The sequence below is a fragment of the Alosa sapidissima genome, chromosome 18, assembly GCF_018492685.1.
Source record: "Alosa sapidissima isolate fAloSap1 chromosome 18, fAloSap1.pri, whole genome shotgun sequence".
NCBI classification, from domain to species: domain Eukaryota; kingdom Metazoa; phylum Chordata; class Actinopteri; order Clupeiformes; family Clupeidae; genus Alosa; species Alosa sapidissima.
In genome coordinates, this window is record NC_055974.1 from 6,617,995 (window position 1) to 6,639,964 (window position 21,970).

At 41.1% G+C, this 21,970-nt stretch overlaps 1 protein-coding gene across 1 annotated transcript; it reads right to left on the reverse strand.

Annotated features, from left to right (window-relative positions):
• Window positions 1-518: 518 nt before the first annotated feature.
• On the reverse strand, window positions 519-21,459 carry LOC121690457 (aldehyde dehydrogenase, mitochondrial-like). The gene is made up of 13 exons (XM_042071037.1): window positions 21,240-21,459; window positions 18,417-18,521; window positions 17,941-18,081; window positions 16,601-16,680; window positions 14,782-14,893; window positions 8,953-9,081; window positions 8,668-8,781; window positions 8,465-8,567; window positions 7,927-8,111; window positions 7,371-7,535; window positions 7,112-7,269; window positions 6,840-6,954; window positions 519-894 (listed from the first exon to the last, which is right to left on the reverse strand). Exons 1-13 carry the CDS (start codon window positions 21,354-21,356, stop codon window positions 862-864), a joined length of 1,557 nt encoding a protein of 518 aa, XP_041926971.1. The 5' UTR covers window positions 21,357-21,459; the 3' UTR covers window positions 519-861.
• Between the last annotated feature and the right edge of the window lie 511 nt (window positions 21,460-21,970).

Consider the following 21,970-nt stretch of genomic DNA (forward strand, 5'->3'; position numbering starts at 1 on the left):
ATTACACGGGGCTTCATACCCACGCATGTTTGTTCGCCAATATCTAGACAGATCATTCAGAAATCAACTCGGGGATACATACAAGATAACGTTAATGCAGTGTTTATGCCGTGAGCATTTAAAACATGTGACTTTGAATTACTGCGTATGTATTTTCTTCAATTTAGGCTACTGCACAACGGGTTTGATGAGGGCATTCCTAGTGGTCTGGCGAAGGCAGTCTTCTCAAATGTTTCAAGGCTATAGCTACAAGCAAACTTAACGTTAACATTTGATAACTTTGACTTAACTATTGGCCTACAAGGGATCTCTTCTAATGTTACAGGTATGCCTAACTTAGCGACAAGTGATTTTCTCAGTGTTCAGATTGGGCGTTTAATTATTGGCCTAAAGTAAAACATTTTGTCCATGGAGGGCATGAAACTGCATTACTACGTTTGCCGTCATTTTGGTCAAACCTGCCCTCTAGGGGAGGGAGAGCCACATCAGAAAAAAAGAGAACTTATTGCGGTCACGTCTCCATGAAAGGTCTTTTAATAACTTTCCGTATACACTACAGTGTTCAAAGCTTTTATTACACAAAACAGTCGGGTTCAAATTTCACATTTTTGCCATAACAATGCACATATCAAGCTTACATTCAGAGAACAAAAAAGGCGTTACTGTTTAGATTCACCTGTGCAACAAAGACTTATCAGCCAATTGTGCTGTGGCTGGAGTTCCCGACTGCAGTTCAAGATATGGCTCTGACAGAATTAGGACAATTACACAGTAATTCTGAAGAAAAGAAGCGCTACATTGTGTAGTGATAAGTCAGGGTATTAATATATCTTCTGTGGACTGGGAATCAAACTTCCACCCTTATGAGTTTTTCTGGGGAACTTTGATTGTCACCTGCAAGAAAAGTAAATACATCATTAGACCATGAAAACAGAACACAATCTTGAATCACTGGGAATGTCCACATAGCTATTAAGAATTTTATGGCAGTATAATACAGTGGCACAATACAAAAATAGACTTCTCTACAGTGTTTATAAAAAGTATTCAGCCCCATGCTAAAGTTGACTAAAAAGAGGAATAAAAAAATCTTCTCTCTTATTAGCTGGTTTGATTTGCATTGAGCTCAATGAGCATCAAACCAGCTAATGTGATTTGCATTGAGCTCAATGAGCATCAAACCAGCTAATAGGCTAACTGAAATACACACCATGCCAATCTCTAGGTATGGTGAAGGGTATGTGATGATGTGGGGCTATTTGAAAAGGCCAAGGGAATTTTATCAGGATGCATAGTATCCTGGATCCATTAAATAACTGGCCTTTAAAAATAAAAAAAGCTGCCTGCCTCTATGGGAATTCAACATAGGGGTATGAATACTTATGCCCCCTGTATTTTTTTTTTTTTTTTTAATTGCAAACACCATTGACATTACAGAAAATGCAACACTACAACGACATGCACAAGAATACTACATCGGACAAACAGATGTACTTTACACAAACACATACTGTAACTTAACAAGACATCACATTGACATGGCTTATTAACACACATAACATTAATAACAGAAAGGCTAAGGATGATTTGCGTCCAGGATGATAAGATTATCAGGGATGAAATTGATGACCGGAATGACAAGAAGGGGGGGGGGGGGGGGGGGGGGGTGCGCGGATGGTAGCTCTGAGAGTGTGAATGAGGTGGTGTTGGGATGGGGGTGTGGGTGGGGGGGTAAGGGGTAGTGAGTGTGTGAGGATGTATGTGTGTGAGTGTGTGTGTGTGCATATGTGTAAGGTTGGCTTGCTGTTGGGCCAGGAGGAGAGAAGCTGGAACACAGAGAGGGAGGGTTTCAGAGGAGAGGAGTTGTAATTATTCTGTTAAAGATGAGTGTAATAATAAGAATAACTGATTGCCTGACTGATTGACAACCTGGGCACCCATTAATGGCCACAGTTCCACCCAGCCCCGGCAGTTATGGCGATGAGCTGACAGAGAGGAGGACCTGCGTGCCACCCATCCCCCCCCATCATATGCACACGTCCCCCACTGCCACGACCAACCACACCTCGCCCCCAGACCTCCATCCAACACGCCACTCTTGACCTAAATATGTATTTGAATGGCTAGGTTAAGAGCTCTATCTAGTGTGTAGCATTAAAAGAAGTGGGCATGCATGGTGAATATCTGTCAGGATCTCCCCATGCACACCACACTTACCCTGTGTAAGATGTATGCCTCCTCTGTAATGTGTGCATTAAAATAAGTGAGGGATGCAGATAGACACCTGATGAGGTATCTACCTGCACTCCACCCTTACCCTAGCCTGTTTTGTGGTTTTGTTTATGTTTTATGAATGTCACCTAATATGTAGTGCAATTAAAAGAGAGTAAGCGTGCTGTGTGCTTCCAGAACAAGGCATGTGCATGAGCGTATGAGGAGGGTGCACAACGGGGGCCCAGGGCCAATAGATAACCCACAGGACCCAACCAATGCCAAACCCACACAGCGACCCGGCCCCGGCATAATAACGATGAGAGAGGCAGAGAGAGTGAAATTAGAAAAGTTATCAGAGAATGTAAATAAAAGGGGGAGGGGAAGAAGGGGATGCTATTTATTTAATAAATTATTTAAATAATAATAATAATAATAATAACAATAATAGTTCCAGCTACCATCCCCTGCCCAGTGTTCGAGGATATGTGTGTCTGTTGATGAAGTGTGTTGGTGTGGAGATGGATCTCAGGCAAAGAGGGTCAGGACTGTAGGTAGGTGATAAAGGGGTACCAAGGAGAGGTTGTATCCTGAGTATTGATTACGTTTGTAGTTGATAGGTTTTCTAATGATATATAGTCTGTTAACAAGTTTTTCCAATGGTGTGAACATTGTTCCTAGATTTCCAGTTCATGAGGATTGTTTTCTTGGCGATAGTCAGCGCTGCCAGCAGTGTTTTATTGCAAGAGTTGCTTAAATTGACTGTGGATGTATCACCAAGTATGCATAAGGAAGGGGATGCTGGGATGTGACAGCCAAAGATGGAAGAGAGAGATTTTGTGACACTCACCTAGAAGTGGTTGATTGGAGTACAATGCCAAACCGCATGGATGTATGTGTCTGGGTTATTTTGTGTGCAGTGAGAGCATAGATCCGAACCAAACCCCATTTTAGCCAATTTATGTGCAGTGAAGTGAAATCTGTGAAGAACCTTGTATTATATTAGTTGTAGATTACTATTCTTTGTCATGAGGTAGATGTTTTTGCACATTTTGGACAGGAAGTCGGCACCGGGAGTAATTGATAAGTCTGATTTCCATTTGTGATATGGCAGGCCAATTGTTTTTTCTGAACGAGATATAATTTTGTAAATTTGGGAGAGGGAATATTAAGCAGCTCTGAGATTGGTGGGGGAATGTCAAGGTTAGCTGTCTGAATGTTAATTTTTGCTAGGATAGATGATTTAATTTGCAGGTATTGTAAGAAGTGTTTACTCTTGATGCCGTGCATCTGGACCAAACAGGAAAATGAGGCCAGATTATTGTCTTGAAGAATGTGTTGAAGGTGATTGATACCCTTTCCCATCCATGTGTGAAAGTTAAGTGGGTTTTTTTTGACGGTGAAATCTGGGTTATTCCAAATCGGGGTGCAAATTGATGGTGCTATAGGTGAATCAGTGATGTGGTAGAATCTCCGCCAGGCTGTCAGAATAGATGAAATTGTTGGGGCTTTGAAGGATGGATGTTTTTTGATTGACTGGCTGCAGAAAGGGAGATCTGAGATTTTAATTTCTTTATAGATTGTTTGTTCTAGGTCTAACCAGGTGTTGTCTGAGGGGGTAGGGTGTAGCCATTTGTAAATGAAGTGGAGCTGATTGGCCAGGGCATAATGCTGGAAGTGTGGGGCCTCTAGTCCTCCCAGTGCTTTTGGTTTTTGGAGAGTGGCGAGTTTGATCCTTGGGGTCTTATCTTTCCAGTAGAATTTAGTGATTAATGAATCGAGAGACTTAAACCAGAGTGGGGTGGGCTGGGTTGGAATCATAGAGAGTAAATAGTTTATTTTGGGCAGTATTGTCATTTTGATTACTGAGATTCTGCCCATGATGGATAATGGGAGGTTCTTCCAGCGTTGAAGGTCATCATCTATTGAAGTGAGTAGAGGGGAATAATTTAGGCTAAATAAGTCTGACAGCCTGGGGGAGACTTTTATCCCTAAGTGATATAGTTAGTGCAGAGTGGAATAGGTGAAGAGTTGGCCGTCACATCCCAGCTGTTGGGATGTAATGGGAGAATTGCAGATTTATTCCAATTGATTGAGTATTCAGAAATTTTAGAGAATGTGTCAATTAGTTTGATGGTTTCTTTTACTGATGTTGTGGGGTCTTGAAGAAAGAGAAGAATGTCGTCGGCATAAAGGCTGATTTTGTGATGCATATATGGAGTCTGGACACCTTTGATGAGGGGGTTCTGACGGATGGCAGCTGCTAGGGGTTCAATGAAGATTGTAAATAGTGAGGGGGAGAGTGGGCACCCTTGTCTGGTTCCCCGGTGAAGAGTGAAACTTTGTGATGTTAGTCCATTGGTGATTACTGTGGCTGAAGGAGAGGTGTATAGAAATTTAATCCAGTTAATGAACGACTCCCCAAAGCCAAACCTCCCTAAGGTGGAAAACAGGAAATTCCAGTTCACCCTATCAAATGCTTTTTCTGCGCCCAGAGTTGCTATGATGGTATTATCTTGAACATTTGTGGAGTGATGCATTATATTAAACAGTCTGCGGGTGTTGGTGGATGAAATTCTGCCTGTAATGAAGCCTGTTTGGTCTGGGTGGATAATGGATGGGGTGACCTTTGCTAATCTGTGTGCTAGCATTTTTGCGATTATCTTATTGTCCACATTGAGGAGAGAGATTGGCCAGTAGCTGGAAGGCAATGTTGGGTCCTTATTGGGCTTGAGTAGCAGTGAAATTGAGGCTGTGGTGGAACTAGTTGGAAGACGTCCTTTCTGTTTTGATTCATTAATCATTCTGGTGAAAAGTGGAGCTAAGATGGTCCAAAATTGTTTGTAGAACTCAGCAGGGAAGCCATCCGGACCTGGTGCTTTATTATTGGGTATCTGTTTCAGGGCATCAAACAGTTCTTGTTGAGTTATAGGTGATTCCAGGTTATTTATTTGGGTCTCATTGAGTTGTGGTAATTTGATGCTGTTTAGGAAAGAGTCTATGAATTCCTGGTTGGGGTTTATTTCTGAAGAATATAGTTTATTGTAAAACTGGTAAAAAACATGATTTATTTCTTCAGGTGAACTGGTTAGCTTCCCTGCTGAGTTCTTTATTACTGGATTGTTGATTTTTCTTTGTTACGTTGAATTTGATTTGCACCCTGTATTTTAATGAAGAACATTTATTTATTTACGATACATTATTCATTCACAAAGAAAATTGGTGATTGGTAAAAAGATGATTTTTTTTATTCCTCTTTTTAGTCAACTTTAGCATGGGGCTGAATACTTTTTATAGGCACTGTATATATAATGTCAGATTATTTTGTGGCGGGTCATTTTGTCATCAAAAATTAATGGGGAAACAGCCTGTTTAATAAAACAATAACATTTCTGTGTACAGTTTTGTATTTGTTTGCATGCATAGGCCCTCTAAATCCATCTAATGCATAAACAACACCTCTTATCTAGTAATAATAACATTCACAGAAACAAGTGTCAACTAATTAACATTGTAGACATTCAGACATACACTATAAGCCTTGAAGCATTTTATTGTCTTCACAACTAATACCACTGACTGTCTTTAAGGTTTGAAAGAAAATTAGAAAATGAATGATATGCAGCGACTGTATGTATGATGTAACATTTTTGAAATCCACACAATAGATCAGTGGTTATCCACCAGTGTGCCGAGAGGCAAAGGGAGGTATACTTTGTAGAGCAACAGAACAAAATCACCTCTCCGAATCTGTGAACAATGTCATAACTTGCCTGTCTTTTGTGCTCAGCTCATGAACACGCTCTATGTGTAGAGAACCCGGCTATCATAGTCTATATAGTGGGCAGCCGTGGCCTACTGGTTAGCGCTTCGGACTTGAAACCGGAGGGTTGCCGGTTCGAACCCCGACCAGTAGGAAGCGGCTGAAGTGCCCTTGAGCAAGGCACCTAACCCCTCACTGCTCCCCGAGCGCCGCGGTTGTTGCAGGCAGCTCACTGCGCCAGGATTAGTGTGTGCTTCACCTCACTGTGTGTACACTGTGTGCTGAGTGTGTTTCACTAATTCACGGATTGGGATAAATGCAGAGACCAAATTTCCCTCACAGGATCAAAAGAGTATATATACTTATTCTTATATATAATAATGTTTGGGACATTCATCATAAGTTGGCGTTTTGGTTTGACCTTTGGGAGTAAGCTCCAAAAAGGCTGTGAGCCCATGCACAGAGCAGTTCCATAGGAGGTGCAAACATACTTATAATCATACATATAATCATACATATGTTATATGATGTTTACCCAGCAAACTCTTTGAAGAACTTACTATAGAACATTCTCCAGTGGCTTGTTAAAATTATCTGGTATATACAGATATCTGATCTGGGGGTTGTGCAACACCCATCATACCAAACTGTGCCAAGCTTTCTGCAGACTGGAAGCCAATTTTAATTTTGATGGAACACTTGAGGGACAGCAACACAAGCTGTGTCTAGTCCCAGGGCAAACCACAAGCTGTGATCAACCAACCTCTGTCACCATCTTCACTGTAACATTTCCCATTACCCAACAGAGAGTAGGGTTTGCCTATTCCTATTACCATAACAGATAGTACCCAATAGTTATTCTTACTGTTTTGACTTCTGTGTAGTTATCCAGACCATACTCTCCCAGTTCACGGCCATTGCCTGAGGCCTTGTAGCCTCCGAATGGAGCTTGGGCTCCAAATACATCATAGCAGTTGATCCTGACAAAGCAAAGAATGATCAATACTTAGCAGTTAACCACACTGTCGTGTATCTCCACTACTTATCTTTAACAAGTAGCAAGAACAAGAAACCTCAAGATCTGACACAAAGCAGCTTTCTTGTGGTAAGAGGGCTGTGAGACTAATGAAGAATTACCAAACTGTTCCTGCCCGAAGGCCGTTGGAGATGTAGTGGGCTTTATCTATGTCCTTGGTGAAGATTCCAGCTGCCAAGCCATACTTGCTGTCATTTGCCCTCTCCACAGCCTCCTCGATTGTCTTGAACTTCAGGATCTGCATGACTGGGCCGAAGATCTGACAGGCAAAAATGTGTATTCGCTGAGCATAAATTCTACTAAATGGCAATGTCCCTTACCTCACAAATACCTCACACCCACAGCCACAGGTCTTCCTACCTCCTCTCGAGCGATGGTCATGTTGTCCTGGACGTCCCCAAATATAGTGGGCTGGATGAAGTAGCCCCGGTCAGCTGCCACGCCTCCCCCACACATCAGCTTAGCGCCCTCTTTTTTCCCACTGCTGATGTACCCCAGGATCTTCTTGAACTGCTCCTCGTCCACCTGAACGTGAAAGGAGACGGCTCAGTAAGCTAGCAAACAAGTGCAAGTACTACATGCATACTTTGAAATACATGTGCAAGTGCACGCACACTCTGAAATGGCTGTGTTTTTCCCGTCATGTATAAATACTTATTTTGATGTGAGCCTGAGACTGAGAAAATGAAAGGTAAAGATAGTTGTTTTTCAGTTCAGGACGTTTTGATGTCTTGTGTCACCTTATGTGCCTGATGTGCTTTTAAACCTCAATGATAAACATAAAGTGCCACTACAAATTCTTCTATTCTATAGAGAAACCAATGCACAGACATCACTTGGTATGAGTAAGTGTGTAATTAAGTGTTTAATAACTGATTCATCCCACTATAAGCAAACGGCGTCTTTCAAAACGTACCTGAGGTCCCTGCTCAGTCTTAAGGTTGAACGGATCTCCCACCACTCTGTTTTTGGACCTCTCCACACTGCGCGCCACAAACTCGTCATAGATGCTCTCCTGCACATAGGTGCGGGATCCAGCACAACAGCACTGGCCCTGGTTGAAGAACAGGGCAAAGTGCGACTGCTCCACAGCCTCCTCCACTGACACACACACACATTACAGTGAATTCAGGTGACCACAGTAAAAACACACTCAAGTCGTTCTCCTTTCATCAAGCAGCGCCCCTGAACAATACATAGTTTTTTGATATTAAGACTAATGATTCATTTTAGTATTATGATGTGGAAATATCATTCCTCCCCAAATTAAACAAGCATTATTATTCATAGGTTTCATCAGGTCCCTTGCCACAGGTGTATAAAATCAAACACTTGGTTTATGAATGCAGACTCCATGCTTGATTTTATACACCTGTGGCAAGGGACCTGTTGAAACCCATGAATATTGATATTGTGTCAGTATGACAAAGCAGAAGGGGGAGGGGGCAGCTCACTGTTAGCATCAGACAAGATGATGTTGGGGCTCTTTCCTCCCAGTTCCAGGGTGACCTTCTTCAGGTTACTGGTGCCTGAAGCCTGCTGGATCAGGTGGCCCACCTGCAGAAGGCACACAATAATATAAACACATCATCTAATCCCCACCTGTAGAAACAGTGGAGTTACATAGAGGGGGGAAGAGATAAGGGATGTTTCTGACCTCTGTGGACCCTGTGAAGGCCACCTTGTCCACATCGTGGTGCGAAGCAATAGCAGCCCCAGCCGATGGGCCCATCCCAGGAATGATGTTCACCACACCAGGAGGGAATCCCACCTGAAGCAAGCATGGATATAGAGGCATGCCTAGTGTGTATACTCTTGATTATGATTTAACTTGTGAAGGGTGTTGTTTATACTTGATTAATACAATGATCTTTGTATCTGTAAATCTCAGCATATGTAAGCATGAATCCTATATATATATGTTTGTGGTGTATGTACGCACCTCCCTGATGAGGTTGGCCACATAGAGGGCAGTGAGGGGGGTCTGCTCGGCCACCTTCATGACCACAGTGTTGCCTGTGGCCAGAGCAGGGCCCAGCTTCCACGCCTGCATCAGCAGCGGGAAATTCCACTGGGACAGGAGAACAGAAACAGGGGAACAGTGGGAGAGAATGGAGGGAAAGGATTTCAGATCAGATCTATACGCCAGTTGTTTGTTATAACCAGGCTTGGAATTTCACCATTCTGGGGGCAAGGCCACTTGGCCTTCAGTTGGGCATATTTGGTGGGGGGCACAAAGGCCACATGTCAGGGCACCAAGGCCAAAGTTAACTATACAGTAGTGAATGATCAAAGTTGTATTTAGCCTATTCACTGCAGTAGACCTGCATCACTGTATGAAACATTACAAAAACATGAAACATGACATATTACATAGAACTGTAAATCATCTGATCATCTAATATTTACAGATATCTAAGCTATATATAACATTTATTTTATATTTGGCCTGTTATGAAATCATGTATTGAACAATTTAAGCACAGCTCAGCTTTAAGAAACTCAAATAGCCTAGATGCATGCTTAGCATTTTGTGATCATTAAGGCTACTTTCACAAACTCTTAGTCAGCTGTCCTCTGATTTACCTATATCTAGGCGATATTTGTAACATTTATTTTGTATTTGGCCCGTTATGAAATCATGTGGAACAATTTAAACACATTGTAAAACTTAAAGCCCAAATTTGGAGACATCCATGTATGTCGAACTTTACTGCAAATTCAAAACTGGATTACTCTGGAACGGCTAACTGTACAGGGGACTGCTTTACACCTTTGTGTTCGGTAAGGTCTCCTGTTTATTCTGATATATGGTTTGTCATGTGTTAAAAGAAGGGTTCGTAAAGTATTCCACCGAGATGAATGGGTAGGGAGAACATGGGACGCAAAACCTTCAGTAGAATGTATGATTAAATTGAATTATATTATTTACTTTTCTCGCGAACCGTTCAACACAGCAATTGTCGGCTAACATTGTTTAAAAGCTGAGAAAAAGCTCTTTCGTTTGATACTTGTGATGTGTGTGATGAATAGGCTACTTCGCGAATAGTTCAACTGAGAATGGGTGAATTTGGACGCACTTTCTTGCGCTGTCACTTTCTCCACTGCGTAAAAGACTAAATTAATTTGCACTGTGAATGCTAAGATTATTTTGACAGGCCACAGGCTAAATAAAAATCGCTATTAGTAGGACGCAAAGCAGAATATTGAAAAAAAGGGGGCACCAAGCACCAAGGCCACCGTGGCCTGTAAACCTCTGATTTTCAAAGGGGCCTCACAGCCAACGCAAGGGGCTACGGCGGCCATGGCCGTCGTGGCCGCCGTGAAATTCCTACCCTGGTTATAACACAGTTAAAAGCAATTTTAAGCCATTAGGAAAATAGATGCCATGACAAAGGAAATCATTACTGAACTAGAAATGCAATTCCAAGGAATTACCAGTGCATGAAAATGCTTAAAGGTCCAGTATGTAGGAAATAATGGAAAATAAACTGTAACCATTCAGAAAATGATCACCATATGTTGTCAGAGAGTAAGGAAACACGATGAATTGACGTAATGGCTTATTTGACAACATTACTCTAACCCGTAAAACCCCGTAAAACCCATGAAAAAAATGAGTTACGGGGCGGAATCTCTTGGAATTTTCGTTTATGTTTTGAATGATTCATTCTAGAATAGCGTATTAATAATGGGCTAGCACGTCCTCCTATTTGGGTTGCCAAATTAGCAAAGGCCAACTGTCAACAGCTGTCAGTTGTAGTCATGAACGCCTACGAGAGGCAGGCAAATTTACAAAATTAAAACAAGAAACAAATTAAGTGGACATCGGAGGAGCTTCCTGATATGGTGACGTCTTCGTCAAATGAAGAATATCAAGTCTGACGCAGAGCTGGCCATATTTCTCCACAACAGGTAGCCAGCTAAACTTCATCTGCATCGCTGACTTCAGCTAAATATGTTACGTTGGTTAGAGAGGTATTTTTTGTTTTCATTGTTTCCTTAATGTGTAGCTGGGTCATGGTTGGAGAAACGTTAAAGCAGCTGCAGGTCAACTAACGTTAGCTAAGTCTTCATTCCATCTGGCAACCCAGAAGAGGCTTGCGTCTGGTAGTCTTGAGAACGTTCACCAGTGTTTTGATTTTGGCCTACAGAACGTTCGGTAACAATCCTACAAATCGCACCTTTAAGTTGTGATGTAAAATATCATGAATAGTTAAAACAGATAATACAGAGATGGTTACTACGGTGATGCTAGGATAGACATGGTGGTTGCATAGCTTAATAAAAGTTGATAGTTTAAAAGTAGACTGTTTAAAAGCTGAATGTAGATAGTTTAAAAGTTGTTGATAGACAGTAGATAGTTTAAAAGTTGTTGATAGACAGTAGATAGTTTAAAAGTAGACTGTTTAAAAGCTGAATGTAGATAGTTTAAAAGTTGTTGATAGACAGTAGATAGTTTAAAAGTTGTTGATAGACAGTAGATAGTTTAAAAGTTGTTGATAGACAGCTAGTTTAATAGATAGTTTAAAAGTAGGCCGTTTAAAAGTTGAAGGTAAATAGTTTAAAAGTTGTTGACAGACTGGAAGTTTAATGAATGTTGATATTCAAATAGTTTAATGGCTGTGTATAGGTAGATATTTGACGATAACTGAAAGTTGGAATGGCTCTGATGTTTCCTAGCAGTTATGCTAAGATTTTTAACTATGCTAACCATGCTACTTAGCTAATGTTTTATAGCAGTGCTAAAATGCTAACATGCTAACCATGCTACTTAGCTAACGTTTTCTAACAGTTTTGATAAACATGCTAACTATGCTAGAAATGCTAACTATGCTAACCATGCTACTTAACTAACTTAACTAACATTTTCTAGCAGTTTTGCTAAACATGCTAACTATGCTAGCAATGTGACTTAGCTAACCAAGCTAATCATTTTTAGTAGTTATGCTAATTATGCTAACTAGCATGCTAACAATGTTAACATGCTAACTATGCTAACCATGTGACTTAGCTAACCTAGGTAATCATTTTTAATAGTTATGCTAACTAAGCTAACTAACATGCTAACAATGCTAACCATGTGACTTAACTAACCTAGCTAATCATTTTTAGCAGTTTTGTTAAAAATGCTAACATGCTAACTATGCTAACATGCTAACTAGCTACAGTGGTTAGGAGTCATAGTTGATGACAAGTGCAGACATAGTTGATGACAAGTTAAAAGTTGTTGATAGACAGCTAGTTTAATAGATAGTTTAATCATAGTTTAAAAGTAGACTGTTTAAAAGTTGAATGTATATAGTTTAAAAGTTTAAAAGTTGAATGTAGATAGTTTAAAAGTTGTTGATAGACAGCTAGTTTAATAGATAGATAGTTTAAAAGTAGACCGTTTAATAGTTGAATGTAAAAAGTTCAGTAGTTTAATGGGTTACATTGTTTAACAGTGGATTATTGTAGTGAGGACTTTTATTTTGAAACAGTTTTGGGCAGAGGAAACAGTTGAATAGGATGTGTAGTCTTAATTGACCCAGATTGTATGCTTAAAGCCTGAGGCTGCAGGTGGCCTGAACACCTGCCATAGGATTCTAATTGCTTAACGGCCGTATTATGATGTCACAATCGGCAATGTTAAGTCTATGGGGATTTTTAAAAAGTTTTTCTTTAATAGTTTAAAAAGTATAAAAGTTTCAAAGTTGAAAAGACATAGCAGCTTGGTCCGTTTGAATACCTACGTTACAAAGTTTGAATGAAGTTTCTAAGTTAAACTGTTCAAGAGAAATAGCGTACGGAAAAAGTGGTAAGCGGAATAATAATAATAAGAAGTTGTTGAAGTTGCCTAGGAAGAACAGTACAGTGCATTTTCATGCACTGTAATAAGAGAGATTAGTCCACATTTCACATTGAGAGTTTACAAACAGATCGATAGATCATAACAGTTCCATTGTAAGTGAACTAACAGTTCCATTGTAAATTAACTACCCAAATAGTATTACTACTTATAAATATTAGATAAAAAAAAAAGTTAGAAAAAAGTACAAAAGTTTTAAAAAAATCTGTCCACATCTCTGTTTAACTGATTAATTTGTCCAGTTTATTGGAGTTTCCTCGAAAGTGCCTACAGATAACGATGGTTTCCCCTGTGTGACTACTGAGTGTTCTACTGAAGATCACAATCCCCATAAACTGTCCTATTAAAAGGGCAAATGCAGTGTGGCTAAGGATAAGGTTCAAGGGCAAGCACAGTCAGTGGGCAATTGCAGCATAGGGGTATTTCTGGGCAATTCGTCAAAACTGTCAAACCTGAACAAAATGAAAACTGAACTCTGAAGCAAGCTTGTGAAAGACCAATTCCAACAGACTCCTAATACCTCTGCAGCAGAATGTGTGTCAACACATACCAACCACATAATTACACATATAATAACACACAGAATTAGGCGACGGGGAGGCATTGCCTTTTGCGGCAATGCTATCAAGGAACCATATTGCTTTTGGGAGCCATTGTTGTTTTGGAAAAGAATTTCCAGCAATTATATTGAGCAGGACACAGGGTGTATGATGGCATCCCTCAAGAATAACAGCACCCTGAGGCCTATATATGCTTGCATTACTATGTAAATAGTACTGTATATGGCAACCCCTTCCCATACCCCAATCAAACGGCATGATTCACAGGTGGACACAGTCAAGCCTGCAGATAAGTGACTTCACAAAGCAGTTACAGGAAATATGTTTGAGCGTGAAGGTTTAGGCATACAACATTTAACTGCTTTATAGACGAAACATTTGTTTAAATGTACACGTTGTACAAATTTGAAACAGTGGTAGGCGAAGGCAGTCTGCGGTCCATCAGGGCTATCTTTTCTTCCTCTTGCCTTCTCCTGCTGCTGTAGCACTTATTCTGTCAGGAATGCATTTCTATTCTGTTCAGCAAAAACATTTAGTTATGTAACCTATTACAAAAAGTCTATCGTTCCTGAAAGATATGCTGCATGACATATGTACCCCCCCCACCCGACACAAACACACATATATACACCCCAAACACACAACATGCACTCTGCAAGAATTTCCACAGGAGGCGCCACACTCATTTTACACAACCTGACCAATGGCTGTGGTGAACGTTTCCGTTACACAACCAGGCAGCGTTCCAGTGGAATGTCCTCGACTGAACCCATCCCCCCTTCCTCCATCTCTGCTTAGATCTGTGTCTGTTTCTTCTCTCATCCTCCGGTTCCTTCTCCAGGCCCACCATCTCCTTTTCTACTCCAACCCAAACATCTGCAGACCACTGAGCACACGGTGACTGAGCTCCACTGCCTTCAGGCACCTCTCTCTCCATGTCTCCCGGATCAGTAAGACAGTTCACTGAACTGTGGTGAGCACACATGTCTACAGAATGTAGGATCTGCATGACTTCATCTTCAACAATATGTATTACAGTACCTTGTTTCTTCAACCATTTGTCAGCCCCTCATAAAATATCATTCATGCATTATGTTTGTGCCTGTGCTGCATTCTTATATTTAGGCCAGAGCCGTTTAGGAACCCAGTTACCAGTGAATCATTATGCTGTATTTGTGCACCTCCTCATCTGTTTCCATTCACTAGGTACTTCAAAAGTAGCTGGTTTCTGAGAGTCCCTTTTTCCTTTTTGTCTAGCTGGGTTTTCGCAAAGTCAATAAAGGTGTTCCCAGCAAGGTTCCCAGAGAGTCTATCACAACCCCCCCCCCACACACACACACACACACACACATTAACTTACAGGAATGATCTGGCCACACACTCCTATGGGCTCATGTCTGGTGTAGCAAAAGTAATCTCCATCAATGGGGATGGTCTTGCCCTCCCACTTATCAGCCCATCCAGCATAGTACCTACACACACACACACACACACACACAGACACAGACACAGACACACACACAGACACAGATACAGACATACACACAGACACACGCGCACACAGAGAAAGAGAGAGAGAGAGAGAGAGAGATACAGAATCAGAACAGGTAATCCGACATGCATTTTATTAATCTGGGGACACTGAAAGTTTTGGAGGATCAGTCTTTAATCCTGGAAAAAGTGACCGTGTCTGTTGAAATCCATTTATTACACTGATTAGATTAGTGATTACCAAATGGGTAGTTTCAATACCCATTTGTATTTAGCTTCTGCTGACTTTGCTTGTTCTGGTAAACTACATCTGGATTACATAATTCCTCGCTAAGCCCCTGAGTTTAGGCAACAGAAGCGCTCATCTGTGTTTTCTGAATTTAAGATATGCCAGGTCAGAGTTCAGAGAGAGGTTCTCACATGCCTGTCATGTGATGCAGGAGAACTAATAACTGGAATTTCTCCTTAAACTAGTCATACAAGAAGCCATACTGTATATATGATTTCAATAGAGTAGGTTCAGTCTGAAACACAGTGACTGATAATGCAGTGAGACTGAAAGTGTTTCTGGTAAATTATTCAATAAACAAAGTTAAACAATACTTACTGAACTGCACTTAACTCTCTTAATATATTTGGCACATCCTCATACTCTGAGCATGCAGAGGATAACTTATTTAGGGTACTTAAGTATTGTCTTTTTCACCCAAGCCACACAGCTTCATGTCTCAGATGTCACAAGGGTAATGCTACTCAACTCTGCTTTAACACTTTTAACACTGCTTTAAAATATAACTAGGCTGACACAACAGACTTTGTAAAATGTTATCCAGATGGTGACCTCCAAAGGCGTTACCACATAATTACTATCTAATGGCTGGCTGAACGGAGTAAATGAGTAGCCTAATGCAATACAAGTGACTGTAGAGCCCAACTCAAAGTAGTGCAGTAGCCATAGACAGGGACTGAAGCAAGTACAGCCATGAACCAAATCTGTTCTCTTTTTGTCATTACCTTCCACTCTTCATGCAGCTTTGCATCATTATAGCTGCAGACTTTACACTAGATTACACTAATACACTAATAATGAATTAGTTATTAATGTAATCACTAGTGTAATAAATAATTTGTTGTCATTTGGAGAATTTCTCTGTGTGTTCCTCATGCCCCTCCGTTGTGTGTGTGTGTGTGTGTGTGTGTGTGTGTGTGTTAACTCTCACGCTAACTGGGTAAGAAGACGTAGCCTAGTTCCCGCCTTGACGAGTGACTTGACAGATTGCAATGCGTTTGGCAGATTGAATGGCCATTCGAATTTTGCAACACAAAGAGCGTGACCAAAGTGCAAGGCAATCACTAAGGGGCGCTATTTCTTTTCCATTTGAATAAAATGCCTCAAAACGTCACTTTGCAGATTAAAATACAATTTGTTGGATATTATTGCAAATTGCAATATTAAATTGCATAATGAATTGTCAATTGCATAATGTAATGTCTTTTTGAATTGCATATTGCAGACTGCATTCTCATTTGAATAGAGCTACTCATATGCTTCCATAACTGTAGGGTTGTAGTTGATTGGCATATTTTGTCAGGTTTGAGGCTTGCACCACTAATTCTACTCCTCGTAAGCTCTGCAGCTCCCTAGAGTCAGTAAGTGGAGGATCTCTGTCCCGCATGCGGACACATACCTGAGAACCTTTACGACCATGGGGACATCAACCATAAAGGACACGGCATAAGGCTTCCCATTGTCAAGTGTCTCTAGTTCCTGGAAAACAAGAGGTCAAGTTAAGCCATGGACCCTGGTTATGTAACTTCAAGTAGAGTGAAGTGAAAAGCATTGACCATAGACAGGCTAGATTGTAGTTAATCTACATGACCAACAGCTCAACGTCTACCAGTCTAGCCATCAATCAATACATGCTATGTATGATCTACAATCTTCTCTGTATGGTGCAGCCACACTGCTACAAAGATTAATGACCACAGTCAACTTTACTTCCTGAGGGTGGAACACTTTCCTATTTCAGCTATTTCACAAACTCTGCCCAAAATAACTCTGCAACTGCAACTGCGGCTAACTGTCAAACTGTGAACTGTGGTTCTGCAGTTTGGTTTAGGGTCTGTGAGAAAACCACTGAGAGCTGATAAAGGCAACGTTGTAGCAGCATGGCCACAGCAACCCCTGAAAAAGGCATGAGGAAATCCAGCTGATCATGGCCCTCCCAAGCCTATTCACTGCTGCTAAATGATTCAGCAGTTTAGAGATTGCATAACGTTAGGTAAACTGTAAGGTCTTTACACCACACCTATTGAACAAAAAATTCACGATATCTCTGATGAATCATATGTGAAAACAATCGCACAGTACGACACAATGAGCCAATTTCCCAACACACTATTAGAGCCCAAAACAACACCATGCCATCAGTACCTTTGTTATCTATTTGAACTGTATACAGCTCCCTTGCTGCTGTCTCATGGCCGTCTAGTTAGACAAACAACACTGTCCAGCGCTAAGCTGATAATTCATTTGTTGACAATGAGTAGTAACACCTTTTTATAGACGGATATATAAAATATAATAAAATGAAACAGTCACCGACAAAACAAATGCATTGGTGTTTTCAGCACTAGGTTAATATTATTCCATCTGGCCACATTCATGTGTGGAGATCCTGTTCAAAGGTCATCTTGATATTCTTATCCATTTCTCAATACTCAGTATTTGAGTTGCAGTCATTTGAGCAGGAGCACCAGGCAAGACGTTGACATTTACTTTTACTATTCATTTAGCAGACTCTTTCACAGCAGACTTACACAAATAAGGAATACAATTCAAGCTACAATGCATAGGAGACCTTAGGTAGGAATTAATACTACATCAATCAGTACTAGAGGATAAGAGTGCATATGTTTTAAGTACTAGTGTAAGTGTAGTAGAAAGAGAAAGTGGTAGAAGAAGAAGAAGGAGCTAGAGGAGGGGAGAGAGGGACGTGCATGAGACGGAGCAAGTGGTTACACTTACGGCCAAATAAGCAGCGTCTCTCTCGATGGCGTCAGCCAGACGGCTTAGGAGAAGCCCACGGTGTGATGCATCCATCCGCCGCCATGGGGACCCAAACTTGAAGGCATCCTTGGCTGCCTTTACTGCCTTGTCAACATCAGCCTGATTGGAAAGGAAGATGGGGAATCGTGGGAGAAGGGAAAGAGAGAAAGAGAGAGAAGAGCATAATATCTCAGGGAGGAAATGAGCTGGGTCATTAACCAGGCGTTCAGTAAACACTCAAACTAGCCTCGCTCACACACACCCCAACAAACTTCATTCAAGCAGCACCACATGCCATGTTTCTTGACACTGTGAAATGTGAGAATCATGACTCCAAGGCAACTACATTCAACATTGCCACTTACACTTCACTCATGCATACAAGTCTCTCACTGTCTCTCACTCTCTCTCTCACACACACACACACACACACAAACACACACACACACACATACCTTGTCTCCCTCTGCAACCTGGCAAATTACTTCTCCAGTGGAAGGGTTGATGGTGGGGAAGGTCTTCTTGCTGACCGCATCCTGCCACTCATTGTTGATGAAGAGCTGAGCAGAAAAACATAAACATGCCATTCAGACCACTGAGACAGGATCCAGTGGTCTGGTCACTACTCCATACTCAGTAACTGTACTCTTGTTCTATACTAGCACATAGAGCTACGAGAGTTAACGTCTTTACAACACGTACATGTTTCCATCTGCAAATATTCTAGTAGCCTCCTGATCAACACAAGAAATGCATTATTTCTCCCAGTGAAGCGTAATATCATATTGGTTATATGCCAATATAGAGTAGCCAGAAGAGAATTGTATCTACTGCTGAGGTGGAAACTATTGCAATGTTGTTTTTGCGTTGTGTTTAACACCCCGAAGTTGGTCAAATGTAGAGAGGCCTAGTGCCAAATACAGGGGCGCAGGAGGCACAGGGGACATGGGGGATATGTCCCACGCAGTGCTGAAGAGACGGCCGTCGTCCCCCTCACTTTTGATAAGGAAAAAAAAAGCCTTATATACGCTAAATAAATAATAACCTATAGGGTTTGCGCTAACTATGTAAAACTCCCCATTAACAGCATCACATCACTAACCCCAGCCATCTACAGTACTGTAAGACTGCAAAATCTCATATTCACTCTGTTGGATATCTGAAGCAAGTTTGTCTACTAACAACCATCATTAGAGATGCTTTTCGTTTGGAGCGGCATACTGGTAGGCCATCAAAAGCATAACATTTTCGGTTTGGTTTTGGATCTAATTTACTTTTGGACTGTTTGATTATATTGCTAAATGTTGGGACTGATGGGCACTGAACTCTGGGAGATATTTGATGGTTCACTGTTATGTTTCATGCAGTTGAAAAAGTGTCGGGATTTCCACCGCTGTTTATTGCGAGACAAGGCAGCCATTCATTGAATAGGGGTTGTGCTGTAATAGAAACCTTTTTGCGTAGCCAAGTAGCCTAAATTGAGTTAATGTTTAATTATGCATGATTTAGTAGGCTACTTTTTATTAAATTCGTAGGCTGGAATGCCTTGAGTCACGCAACAATTGCGTTAAATGTAGTATAGGCTTCAGCCTCTGGCATTTAGCTCGAAAGGGGCGGCAAGACAATGAGCTTGAGAACGTGTGTTGGAGACCCATGGTAGGAAAACGACTTTATTAATCCAACCAACAATATAATAAAATATTAAGAAGAGGTGTTATTTCATTGACTTAAATCGAAGCAATGTCGAGGCTAGTGCTGGTGGACTGATGGCAATTGTTGGTATGGTATAGGCAAAAATGGGAACCTGCCTTTATTTGGCTATAAATAGAATCAATCCCGGGCATAATTTGAGGATTTATGGTAGCCCATCTCCTGCTCAACATGACATTAGCTGTTATGTTTATTGATAACAAACTCAACTAGCCTACTGATCAACTCGTTTTCACTAGCCTAACTATAAAATACAAGTATATAGGCCTACCCAACGTTTTTGTTCTAAGACATTTATTTCAAACATAATTTCAAGACACAAATTGGATACTTCAGTTACCTTGGTGCATAAATCCCAGAGAGTAGGCTACCACACCCCAGAGTGATGGGCCTTTCTTACGCGTTCAGTGTGGGGTATAAACAAGCTGAGAATTTAGCGGTGTCACGTCTGGCTGTCACAGACATGGGGAGACATCTGGCTGTCACAGACATGGGGTAGTTGATTATAAAGGCAACTTTCTGGTGCAATTTTCTGTGTGTTCTGGACTGGTAACTTGTTAAGCCAACATGTTCTAACATTGCATAAATATTAACTGCAGACACATAGTGGAGAGTTGATTTGGTTTATACCAGACAATTTAGGTACTGTAGGCCTAACTAGGCTATTTAATCATGTAGTCTATGTTTGGATCATAAGCATGATGATTCAGTCATGGCTTCATAAAATATCAACATCATGTTGCTTTTCATGAGTATTCTACCATTGGCCCAAGTAGTGTAAAATAAACACAATCAATGGTAGCGTATTATCTTAATATTCTGGCAAGTTTAAAATATGATGGTCGAGAGTGGGCCAGAGGTGGCGATCCGATATCCGGAAATCTGATCTCACTATGGGTTTGTGTTCACAATTTGGTACCCCTCACTTTCAAAATATCTCCTGCGCCCCTGGCCAAATATATTGCTTTCTCTGAAGATAAGGGAATGACTGATAAGTGTGACTATGGGTTCATCCTACAAATCTACGAGCTTCGGGTATTGCGTTGCAATGACTGTGACAGTTAGATGGACTACGAGTTTATACTTTTTCACCTGAGCTTTGACATGAGTTATGATATTGACCCTCCTAACCCTACAGATCAGGAATTTCACATGACAGGTAGGCCTACACTACTTCATCTAACCAGTTTCACATCCTGGAATGCACATAGCTACACAAACGTTCTGGAGTTCACAAATTTCAAAAGATATTTTTATGCCTTCAAATGAAATTAGACAGGGCTTCTTCAGCAAACTGGTGTAACTAAATGCTAATAGGTTAAGTCAAATTAGTCTACAGTAGACTTTGATGAAGTGCGCGTGACAGCAATCAAACATATAGCAACACTGTTTCAAAAGCAACAAGTTGTCAATACTTTGCACGTCATTCCAGGAATCTATCGAGCTACAACATGCAGTTGCATAAAATTAAAGCTAGCCTAAGTTGTCAAACTTTTTGGCACGCTGAGGCGTCTCTGTTGCGTCTCGCACGCTACGTAGGCTATAGGCTACTGTATTCCTGACATTACCTTGTTGAAATGCACATCGGGATGAGTGTTCGGTGCAGGGATAGCTGCAGCGGAATATTGGCACGCCGAGATCCTCGACAGCTGGGGGAAAGTTCGAGTCAACACGGTGCGCAGCATGGCGTAACTTGCTATTCCTTCGTGCTACGGGTCCGGAGAGAGTTACAACGTTCACAGGGCCAAGTTTAATCCGAGTCCGACGCTGACGTCCAGTGCCCGCCCCTGAATGCTGATATGGGAATCTGAGTCTGCGCAGACGATAGCGGCACGAGGGCCGAGCAATGCACAACGACAGTACCAAAACCAGTGTGATATAATTGGTGACAAAGCAGAATGATCTGTCAAATTAAGCATTGTACAATGCAATGCAAACCTATTTAGGTTTATGTTACAATATAAGCCTACTCAATGATCTTTTCCGTAGGTCAATACAAATTTATATTTATTATTATACCCACCCATACCAATGGTTCCAGATAGATAGATAGATAGATAGATAGATAGATACTTTACTGATCCCCAAGGGGAAATTCAAGACAGTTCCAAACAGTTTGTTCACACTGTTAGCTACCAACTGATAAGACACATTGCCTGAACATGTCAACAAGTTTTACCACTGTCCAGGAATAATTTGTGTATGCTGTCTAAAATCATGTTCAACCATGTAGGCCTATGTAGACAGGGCAAAACCCAGAACGATCTGATTAAGGTCACTACCAAGCATTTCTCAATTG